The sequence below is a fragment of the Grammomys surdaster genome, unplaced genomic scaffold, assembly GCF_004785775.1.
Source record: "Grammomys surdaster isolate TR1022 unplaced genomic scaffold, NIH_TR_1.0 126531, whole genome shotgun sequence".
Lineage (NCBI taxonomy): Eukaryota > Metazoa > Chordata > Mammalia > Rodentia > Muridae > Grammomys > Grammomys surdaster.
In genome coordinates this window covers 17,790,683-17,802,634 of record NW_021621323.1, presented here as the reverse complement: position 1 = coordinate 17,802,634, position 11,952 = coordinate 17,790,683, and the positions used below count along the sequence as shown (strand labels likewise).

Here is an 11,952-nt window from a genome sequence, read left to right as displayed (position 1 = left end):
CAAAGAATTTTAAAAGGGGGGAGGGTTGGGTTAGCTAATGGGAGGTGGGCACAGGATGCCTTGATATCAGAGATGTTTTAAAGTGTTTAGTCTTACAACGCATTTAAACTGGAGCAGAGCATTATGATACACAACTGTATCATCTTGGGAGGCTAAGACAGGAAGAAGGGTGGTGAGTTAGAAGCCAAACTGGCCAAGTATCAAGACGATGTGCCCAGTCCCCCTCTGGGGAAAAGAAGGTGAAATACTTAATAATATGAATACAGTGATTATAAAAGAACAGAGTACCTCACGAAGCAGCACTATTCTACTCCTATACATGAAACCAACCTATATCAACAAAAATAGGAGGAGCTGGCTAAAAGAGGAAATAAACAAGGCAAGCCTCTTCCCTTTGAACAACAACAACAACAAAAACCCCACTATAAACAGCACCTGACAATTCAATCATTTACCAGTCATTCATCCAAAGCAGCAAATCTCCACATAGAAAGAGGGAAGGAGTAGACAGCTTCAAATTAAACATGCCTCCTCTCAAGTCTTCTCCCAAATACCTCAACATTAACTCAGAGCCCTGCTACCAAGAGCCTCTGTTAGGATGGAAATGTGCCAGACTCCTTTAAAGAGGCAAGTCCTCACACAGAATAGACATCACAAATCCCATTTAGCCCTATAAAACTGGATTTTTCTTTTCATAAATAATTGAGAGTTCCAGCCACTCTACTTCAATACAGTATAATAGCCCTCCTCCTTGCAAGTAAGTGAAGCAATAGTTATCGCCAGTCTTAGAACAGCAGCAAAGAAGCCTGCAACTTAATTAGATGAGTCAGTCCTATTACTCTAGCAAAATTGAATCCATCATAACCCTCTGAGACCTGGGTGTTACCCTGGATAATTAAGATGTACTAGGTTGTCTAAGTTTTATCTTATAAATTATCAATTTTTTGTTTTGCAATTTGTAATAGCACTTTTTCCAAGTATACAACCACTTTGCTTAGTTTTAAATTACCAAAAGTTGTACAGAGTCACTGAAAATTATACCACAAAAAATGCCTAAAGTAAAAAAGTCTCCTTCCCTTACCACCTACCTGCTCCCAGTCCACAAGAGCAACAAGTGAAAACACTTGGAATCATACAGCTCTTCAGAATACATACAAATTTCACAAATTTTTACCTAACTTACATACAAATTCAAGCAAACAGTAATATCTACATTCTGCAACATAATTGACTTATCACTATTTCCTCTTCTTTCTGAGTCTACTGCCGTTGGCCATCTTCTAGCATTACCTAGAAGTCAATCTGCATAGGGGTTGATGTCAAAAGTATCCCCTCTCCAGGAAAAAGACATCAGGATGGGTATGGCCCTCATGCCTCACTGGACAACGACAGGGGGACCGGAGCCATTACAAGGTCCCCTTCAATTACTGGAGGTCAGGCCTCTATCCCCGCCTTAGCAAGATTAGAACTGCCACAGCCCTTCTATACTTAGAGAAGGGAGGAGATGTCAGGGGCAGCCCTGCTTACCCGCTGAAGGCCTAAAATCAACCATAGGCCTAAAATCAGCAATAGGCCTGTCATATATGTATACTAACATCAAGTCTTGGGTCTCAGTGGAAAAACATTGAAACAGATGGCTATAAGCTAATGTAAACAGTCAGCTTTTGTGGAAATCTACAAGCCTGAGTAGTCATAGACCTTGTAAATAGGTAGCCTTGGCAGACAATACCAACTTAGATAAGGACAAGCGAGTCATAGGCAGAGTCATAGTGACTTGTCCCCTGAACCTTCACCCAGCCGATACCCAGTTCTGAAGATACCTGTATTCCCCCTGAACACCCACACTTCAGTGTCATTCCATTCCCCACATCCTGCCTTTTCGTATGTATAACCCCTGTGTGAATGAATTACGATTTGAGAAAAAATAAATTATAAAAAAAAAAAAAAAATGAAGGAAGAGAAAAGGATGTGGAGAAACCACGTGGATGGACCAGGAGGATTCTCCATGTGACCGAAATGAGAGAGTAGCCATGAAGACACACATGGACCAGTGCAAGCCAGGGCAAGATCAAATGTAGGTAAAGGTATAGTAGCAGCTTAGTTGGGTTAGAGTGGATTAGAATCGGCTCAGCTATTTGTGCTTGCAGCTTGTTAATAAAAACACCACATCTCAGAGGGGAAAAAAAAAAGAAGTCATTTCAATAAATTACACGAAATAAGCATACAACCTAACCCGAGTCAAAATCACAAAAGGAAATCTTATTAGAATATCTACAAAAAAAGTGGAAGTGTAGTGGCAAAAGCCTTTAATCTCAGCACCTGTGAGGCGGAGGCAGGCAGATGTCTGTGAGTTCGAGGGCATGCAGAGCTACAAAGTGAGATTCTGTCTTGAAAAAACTAAAACAACTAGAGGTGGTGGCGAGACAGCTCCCTTCCTTCTCCTTCCTCCGTTCTCCCACTCCCTCTCTCCCTTCTCTCCTCTCTCAAAGGTACACCAGAGAAGAGTAGCAGTCTAGGATCCAGAATGGGAAGACGAAAAACCTAGAGGTGATGGAGTAGAAAGGGGGTGCTGAAAGAATTCACACACAAACAAGGAGCAGGTCATCCTGAACGAAAATGTGCCCAGACTTTTCAATCAGGCATGCCTAATTCATGTTTGTCCTCTGCTACCTAAGCACCCAACTCCTAGCTAAAACTTCACAGGCTGCTCTTCAAACTTCAAGCATGATTTTTATCAAGTTACTTAATAAACTGTCATTAATTTTAATGATATTTTTTCTTTTTCAACAAAAGTTTAAGATTAATTTCATCGAACTTAAGATTTAAAAAATCCCTTCAAATTTTTTGATAATAAATATTTTAACGTATATAGAAAGAAGCTCAACTCAGCACAAACTCTGTTTTGAAGACTTGGAAATTCTCAAATTCAGTACACTAGGAAGAATTCTAAAACAAATACCAGCAAATAGTAAATGAATAAAATACTGAATTATACCCCAGGTCTTGTTTGTTTAGTCATCAAACCACTTTACTTAAAGGCCTGCAGGTAGAAGATGGAAAGGGGCTAAAGTCAGCAGGCTCTGGCTGCTTAGGCAGGCCACCCTTTGCTCTGAGATTTAAGGATTTTAATGTCTTCCTACAATCAAAGTGACTTACGATCTAGCTAGTCAATAGTCCCCACAGTACGAGGCAATGGTTCAGTCCTCTAGCTCAACCACTGTGGATAAAGAGCACAAGGCTTACCTGTACAATACCATTTGTTTTCAATATTGAGCTGTTTAAATGTGTAACTTCATTTCTAAGAAGTGAGAAGTAAATCAACTTACCTCAATTGTTTTGCATAGTTCTGTTCAATTTCGATTCTCTCTTTAACAAACTTGGCATATCTTTCCAAGAAGTCGATTCCCCATTGGGTATGCTTATCTAAGCTATCGAACTGATCCTAGAAAAGGAAAGCAAGAACAGGTTAAACAGGTTTGAAATTGTTGCCACAAATATTTTGAGCAGTTTCTGATATTTGTACAGAAGTAATTAAGTATAAAGGATAAAGGGAAACCCTGGTCCTTCCCACCTTTTCCTAAACCAGGACAAATGAGGAAGACCACCACTGGTGTGCAACTGTAGCTCTTCCTTGGGTGATCCTGTCCAGACTTCGTTCTTGCCAGTCTCTACAACCACGTAAGACAATTACTTGTAAGAAATCTCTCTAGAGTGGCTATCACTCCCTACAACCGTGTGCACAGAGGGCTAGCACCAGACTCAAACAGAGAAGCAGCAGATCTCCAAGACTGTAGAATGGCCCACACACCCTGCATCAAGAACTGGAAGGAGGAAGCAGAGGAAACAACTGTAAAGACAGACTCAGGAAACCAAAGAAACGGAGCAGCCCAAGAAAGGAAAGGGAAGCTGTCCTTTGGGAGGAGAAAGCCATCAGGCTCCAGCAAACAACAAGCAAGCTCATCATTTGCTCCTAACTTCTGTGGGCCACACATAATAAGCAGAGGATGATCCACAGAATGTATTCATGGAGGTGTGCTGAGGAACTTGCCTGACATTCTTACAAGGGAGCTCCCTAAACACAAGAACATCAGTTCATGCCTTGGCTTCTCCCACTTTCTATGAGCCCAGGAAAGGTAGTTTCTACTCTTTTCCTTTTCTCTGGACTCACCTGATCCACGTACTATGGAACTATCTTACTGTCACTGTCAAGTGAGTCTTCTGTTCCCAGTTCCTAGCTGCCCCATGACCTTTTCTCACAGTCCAAGTTCTGTCAATAGAAAAATTTTACCCATCATCATAGGAAAAGGTAAGTTAATTAAGCAAATAAAAAGCAAAAATCTAAAACAAAAATCTCTTCCTTTGTATACATGTATGTATGTATGTATCCTGATGGTTCTGTTTCTCTGGAGAACACTGAGAAAAAAAACTACTCATTTTAAAACAAACAGAACTTGGGCTCAGTGGTAAAAGCACTGGCTGCTCTTCCAGAGGACCCAGGCTCAATTTCCAGCATCCACATGGCAGCTCACAACTGTCTGTAACTCCTGTTCTAGAGGATCTTACACCTTCACACAGACATACATGCAGTCAAATCACCTATATACATAAAATTTAGAAAATTCAAAAACAAAACTTAGCACTCATTGTTCTGGCTTAAGCTCCCTCTACTAGGTCTCAGCAGACTGAACTAAAGTGGATTTGCTCATGCTGAAGTTCCCTGCCTACCATGCCCACACCAAGCTGCAGGAGAAGAGGGAGAAACAGGCAGATAGTAATAACCAAGTCCCTAAGCAGGCCAGGTCTAAGTTGTACAAGTAGTGCTTTAGCAATTTCCATAAGGAAATTAGCATTTAAACACTCAAACTGCCTTTGCTCTCCTCTGCCGTCTCAGCCCTTCTCTGTAAGACCAGCACACTCCTTGTATTTTATGCAATGAAGTGTTGCCCAAACACAGACCTGTAAATCAGGTCAATTATAATCTTTAACTCCTTAGTTTTTTGACATATTTGCTTGCAATAATTAGATACTAGTATTTGTAGGTGACATAGGTAAGTGATAGATATATTTCCAAACATTCATTATCAAAATGTTTTCTCCATAATTCTCATTTCTTTAAAAAGGCAACTAATCACTAACCATTAAAACTTCTCTTTATCTTTTGAAGATACACTTCTCAAAATTACATATTATGAGCATATAACTGACAACCACTTATTTTAAAAGGGTAACAACTTTAAACATCCAAGAGATAAACTGATTTTATGAGAAACAGATTTTCAAGGGTCCCTCCCAATTCCTACTAGAAGCACTGAAAGTAGTTTGTCTTCCATATTCTATAAAAATATTATTTTTGTGAGGTTAACTATAACAATTTACCTAAATGTTCTATGGACTTCTCTCATTCATTTTCTTCTTACCTATAAATAACAAAGTGAATAAATTTCAACTTTATTTCAACTTCCTTTTTAAACTTCCAGTTAAAAGCACAGGGCTAGCAGCAGAATGAAAAAATTCCAGTCAAAACACTGCTTTACTGGTAGCTAACACAGTTTTTTCATAGAATATTGTTTTTGTTGAAGTCCTTTATTATTAAGAATAAATGTTCAACACATCTTTTCTTTAATGGCTCATACACAAAAAAGGTGATTCTAAATATACCTGCATATTGAAACAGAACCTATCAGAGATTATAATCTGAGGAATACTAGAAATATCTGTACTTTAATCAAACTACTATATGACAAAACTGTTGTACATTTTGTTATTGTTATTGAAAATAAAAAATAAAACTGAAACAGTCCTCTCAGAGCAGCTACTTTGGAGGCAGAGGCAGAAGAATCACTTGGGCCCAGAAATTCTTTAGTGGTGTTTTCTAAGCAGGTTCTACAGTATTTAGCTTCTCACCACATTGCTGATATGTTATAGATATCTGTATCTGTAATACAAGAGCAAGCAAGAAATGCTTATTGGGTCTCTGCCCTCAGTTCTTAGCACAACTTCTAAAACCTTTAGAACTCCTGAGTAAGGAGAGACATGCTTCCTGATCTTTAAACTCCTAGTTCCTCTAGAACCATACTTGGTTTTATGCTAATGAGGTAACCTGGATTGGAGGTCATTTATCAAAGGAACCTGTTAGTACAGGATTGAAACTTTCAGCCTCCTTATAAGAGGGGTTAGGGATTGATTATAATAACAATAACCAAGGATTTAATCAACGTTGCCTATGTCATGGAATTTCCATAAAAAAAAAAAAAAAACTAAACAATGTGTTTAGAGAGCTTCTTGGTTGGTGAACATAGCCATGTGCCACAGGGACCAAAGGTCTCACCTGTACCCTGAGCCTTTCTGGACCTTATCTTATGTACTTCTTCATATGGTATTTATCTGCATGTATCACTAAGCAATAGTAAAATGTTCTGAGTTCTGTGAGACATCAGAAGGAATTACGAAACCTGAGGAGTTGTAGGAGCACATGGTTTCATCAAGCCTTCTGAAGTACTAGAGGCCCAGGACAGCATCTAAAGTGGAGTCAGTCCTATAGTGTAAGTCCTTAAACTTATGAGGTCTTTTCTTTATTAAAAACAAAAACTTTTTTTCTTCAAATATAGTAAGATGACAAGCATGATGTTGACCATTTCTTATTGTCTGCCTGCCTATGCTCTATGTATTAAATACAACCCAATATCACTTTTTTTTTTTTTTTTTTTTTTGGTTTTTCGAGACAGGGTTTCTCTGTGTAGCCCTGGCTGTCCTGGAACTCACTCTGTAGACCAGCCTGGCCTAGAAATCAGAAATCCGCCTGCCTCTGCCTCCCAAGTGCTGGGATTAAAGGCATGCACCACCACTGCCTGGCCCCACTATTACTTTAAATCTAAGACATTGGTGTCACTTCATGCTTTACATACTAGTAGAGTTTTAGACAATATGAAGAATTCTAGTAGATCATTTTATATGCTCTTTTCTTAAGATTCCTGCTTTAAATAATATGCTATGCTTGTTTGCTCTGTGGTTAGTCATTATTCTCCTACTGAAATATTACTGGGTTTTTCCAGCATTCAGGAGACTGACACAGTAGAATCAACCAAGACTGAAGCCAGTCTAGGCCAACAATGTGAATTCAAATCTAATCTGGGTACATATAGGGAGACCATGTCTTAACAAACAAACAAAACTGTTTTAAAAGTATATGTCATTCTTAAGTACTTGAATAGTCAAATACACTCATACTATAGTTTCACTAGCTGGAGGTGTAGGCTTTCTCTGTAGCATCAGCTTTCCCTTCGGCACTGCTAACCCAGAACCTGCCTGACCCACACCAAATCTTAGAAGCATCAGGTTTCTCAAAGGTATTGTGAGTTGTTTATCATTTAAAAATAGTTAAAAAAATAAGTTTTAAAATTAAGCTAATCAGACTATTGCGAAAACATGGTCAAATTTCACTATTAACAGTTAAATTTATAAGCTATAAAATCTAAAATATAATTTTCTTTTATAAGGTTTTTCCAGTTTGTAAGACTTATTATTTTTAATTAGGAGTGTAATGTGCATGTGAGTACAGGTGCCCTGAGAGGCCAAAAACATGGAATCCCCCTAGAACTGGAGTTACAGACAGTTGTAAGACTCCACACATGTGCTAAGAACAGAACAGACTTTTAACCATTAAGACATCTCTCTAGCCCACATTTATTAAGTTTTACAAAAATTTTATATGTATACAATTTTAATTAGTTGGTATTTTAGAAAAAGTTACATATAGCTCAAGTAAGACTCAAACACACTGTGCAGTTAAGGATGATTTTGAATTTCTAATCCTCCTATTCCAACCTCCAGAGTGCTGAGATTACAGGTGATGTCACCATGCCCATGTGGATTGCATCCAAGGCTTCATACATACTAAATAAGCACCTACCAACTGAGCTAGATTCCTAACCATATAACTTTCAATTATTAATGTAAATACTTAGTACTGTAGAGGTGGACCTGAAGACTAAAGAAAGATCAAGAGTTCAAGACCAGCTAGAGAGTGAGTTCAAGATCAGCTGTAAAGGTAAAGGCGCTTGACAGCAAACCTGACAACCTGAGTTTGATCCCCAGAACCTAAGTGATGGAAGTAAAGAACTGACTTCTGAAAGTTGTTCTGACTTCCACAGGAAAACTGTGGCACTTTATGTCCACTCATAGACATACATACACCTGTAAATAATTTTTTTAAAAATCAAGACTTGATCACCACTCCCCTACTCTTGCTGTCTCTAACACATCTCTCAGTCCACATTACTAACTGCCTCTAACTTCTCCGCTCCCTGCTTCAGTCATTCTCTCTTCCTTTCAAACAGGTATGTCCATACCACAGTGTCTGTGAAAGGAATCCCATTAGTGCAGCCCTAGGTTCATCTCATCTCACATTAAATGCAAGAAAGCTCTTCTACTTCTCTTTAATTTTCTAAAATATCTCAAGTGAATTTACATCAGAATAAGAGGAAAATATTCTAAATGCTAGAATCAGCATCGACTTAAATGTTCCACACTATGTATGCAGTGTAACTCCAATAATGTTTATTACTCCGATAATCTACTTTAACATGTGCTAGCTCATAAATATATCTATTTAATCTACATTTATTTAGATACCTTAAATACAATTCGGTATAAAATACCTATTACAAAATGTTATAATTTTTTTTCAGAAGTCACTTTTAAATATGCAATTCTTGTTTTTATAATTACTTTGATACAGCCTTGCATTCAAATGCAGTCCTAATAAAGTACTCTGGTAAAGTACCAAGGGACATCACTATTTAAAGAAGACTTTTTTAACTGAAAGCTGAATAATCACTCTGCTGTCCTAGTTTAGATGTACTTTATGGCTCTATTTGCCTGCCAGAGTTTCTCCAGCACTTCTGAATACCAAACTACTACTAAAGACATTTTAAAAGACCTAACACAACTGACTTTTCTCCTCTTTAACTCCTATGGACTACAGAAAGATTTTCTTTTTTGCTTATGTCTCATGGAACTAAGAAAGCGATTATGATTCAGGTTCAGTCAATAACATCCAACCACAAAAACAAAAAACAAAAATAAAGCAAACAAAAACCCCAAACAATAATGTACTTTTGTATAATAACTTAATTTTTTCATGCTTAAGGTAGAATTAAAAGTTGTATATTGGGGAAAATGGCGGCTTCGGGAGAGAGTGGTGCTTCGGGCGGCGGAGGCAGCACAGAGGAGGCATTTATGACCTTCTACAGTGAGGTGAAACAAATAGAGAAGAGAGATTCAGTTCTAACGTCCAAAAATCAAATTGAAAGATTGACTCGTCCTGGTTCCTCTTACTTTAATCTGAACCCATTTGAGGTTCTTCAGATAGATCCTGAAGTGACAGATGAAGAAATAAAAAAGAGGTTTCGTCAGTTGTCCATCTTGGTACATCCTGACAAAAACCAGGACGATGCTGACAGAGCGCAGAAGGCTTTTGAAGCTGTGGACAAAGCTTACAAGTTGCTACTGGATCAGGAACAAAAGAAGAGGGCCCTGGATGTAATTCAGGCAGGAAAAGAATACGTGGAACACACTGTTAAAGAGCGAAAGAAACAACTAAAGAAGGAAGGAAAGCCTACAAATGTAGAGGAAGATGATCCCGAACTGTTCAAACAGGCTGTCTACAAACAGACCATGAAGCTGTTTGCTGAGCTGGAGATTAAAAGGAAAGAGAGAGAAGCCAAAGAAATGCATGAGAGGAAGCGACAGAGAGAAGAGGAGATTGAAGCCCAGGAAAAAGCCAAGCGAGAGAGAGAATGGCAGAAAAACTTTGAGGAAAGTCGGGATGGTCGAGTGGACAGTTGGCGAAATTTCCAGGCAAATACAAAGGGGAAGAAGGAGAAGAAGAATCGGACCTTCCTGCGGCCGCCGAAAGTCAAGATGGAGCAGCGGGAGTGAGCAGCAGGACCACGGCCGGGCCTCCCTGGCCAGAGCCTCCCCACTGCCTCCTCCTGCTTTAAGGACTCATTCTTTCTCCACCCCAACATAGAGTAGCAATTGCTTTTTAGTCTATTTTGTTTTCGATACAATTTAATATCAATGAGAGTAATTCTTTGTACATTGAGAGGAGGGGCTTGGTCTAACCTTCCCCCATCCTTACCCACAGAACCACCAGGATTGGAAGAAGCTACTGACTCGTGCCGCCTTCTTTTCCCACAGCCTGTAACTTAATGTTTTATATTTGAATTGTGGTGGCTCAAGGGTCATGTATAGTTTGTGGAAATCTTCCAATTAACTGTCTTGCTTACAGTGGTGTTGCCCTGACTCCAGATCAGCCCAGGCCACCTTGGGAAGCCATCCTTGAGGCCCTTGCTCCAATAGGAGAGGCACTGTGGACTCACATGGTAGTCACTTGTTGCCCTAACGCCCTGTGGTGTTTGGCACAAGGCTCCCAGCCACTTAAACCTGTTCACTTTCCAAAGAGTTCGCCATCTTCCAGCCAGTCCCATTGTGTCCTCGCTTGTCTGCATTCATTAGTGGTAATATTCTTTTACGTATAATAAATTTTTATACCCAAAAAAAAAAAAAAAAAGTTGTATATTTGGACAACTCAGGCATTTTTAACTTAAAATTTTCAACTCAATTTTATATTAAGCACACAGTGACTTCAATATCAATACAAACTATCTGTACCACAATTCCTTTGTCGTTTCTCTTCCTCGCACTTACAATACCTTTTACAGTCTTGGCTACTTATTCTCATGGTGATCTCCACTGTCATTAACATTACTACAGCAGGACCCTCCTTCTCCACACCTACAAGGGAATTTAAGAACCTATTTTAGATGGCTTGTCTTTTCTGTTGCCCCTCACAACTTTAGTCCAGTAATTGTTTGGCCCATAGACCCTAGTACTAACATACTATTACTATCCTGTCTTCATTTCCATCTTTACACATGTTAGATTCCATTGCAAATACCGTTCATTGTCCTTGCCACTGTCAAATCTTAACAATGCTCTTTAGTCAGTTGAGGTGTTTGTTTCTTTGTTCATTTGTTTAAAATTAACCCTTCCTCATGCTACTGTAGAAAGGTAAAGACCATGAATCACATTGACTGGTCAAACCCTGAAATTTCTGTCTGCTAAACTAAGGGCTCCTTAATGCTACTTAGCTTGAGCTCATTCATTCACTTTTGCTTTACCCTAGCCAATTATCTCATAGCCTTAGTCTCTATGTTAAATTTAAAGCACCTCCTACCCATTCTGCTCACAGCCAACAACTTTACTTCCTACTTCACAAAAAAGTGAACAATTGAAGATTTCTACTCTGAAGTAGGATAGAAAGATAGGAAGTTAGCAAAATTAACATGCGCTTTGAAGACTACCAACATGGAGATGCAGTATTCCTTTTATATGCAGATGTTTAGCAATGAATCATGCTGAAGGGCTAAGTACACACACACACATACACACACATGCACATTTACACATATGAATTTCACAAAGAACTGCACTTACAGTAAAAAAAAAAAATAAAAGTGTCTTAACCCCTCAGCAATCTTTTGTGACCCACAAATCCTATCCAAGTACCTCCAGAGCAGTCCTATAATTTCACTTATCAAAGGTGAGAGGATCTTACAGCCTTCTGAAATATAACTTGAAAGCCACCAAAACAGCTATGCTAGGACACTTTAGATCCACTATCTCTTGTGAATCGCATGCCCACATTTGGGGGTGTCTTATCCTTTCCCTGAATGCTTCTCTTTAAAATACTCCCTCCTGTATAAACATATGTCAATCTCTCTTCTAAATAAACTCAATTCTCCTCAAACTGGCTCATCCCAAAATTCTTTTTTGCATCAAAGTCAAGAACCCTAGCTTCGTCTGGGCAGGGGTCTCTGAAAAGAGCATGGGCTGCATCAAGCTCCTGCTTCATTTTCTGGCATTCTAACACTTTTACCCCCAACGCAA

The 11,952-nt window shown here is 38.9% G+C and overlaps 2 protein-coding genes across 2 annotated transcripts in view; one reads left to right on the top strand and one right to left on the bottom strand.

Annotated features, from left to right (window-relative positions):
• The window catches only part of Fnbp1l (formin binding protein 1 like), a 54,399-nt gene extending 47,925 nt beyond the window's left edge, over window positions 1–6,474 (bottom strand). Inside the window, exons 1-2 of the mRNA XM_028760350.1 lie at window positions 6,448–6,474; window positions 3,327–3,442 (exon numbers count right to left, since the gene is read on the bottom strand). Of these exons, the coding sequence (XP_028616183.1) occupies window positions 3,327–3,442; window positions 6,448–6,474 (143 nt within the window). The remainder of the gene's footprint in view (window positions 1–3,326; window positions 3,443–6,447) is intronic.
• A 2,703-nt stretch (window positions 6,475–9,177) lies between these two features.
• LOC114614832 (dnaJ homolog subfamily C member 8) lies at window positions 9,178–10,567 on the top strand. The gene has a single exon (XM_028760481.1). The coding sequence runs from the start codon at window positions 9,178–9,180 to the stop codon at window positions 9,937–9,939; it is 762 nt and encodes a 253-aa protein (XP_028616314.1). The 3' UTR covers window positions 9,940–10,567.
• The last annotated feature ends 1,385 nt before the right edge of the window (window positions 10,568–11,952 follow it).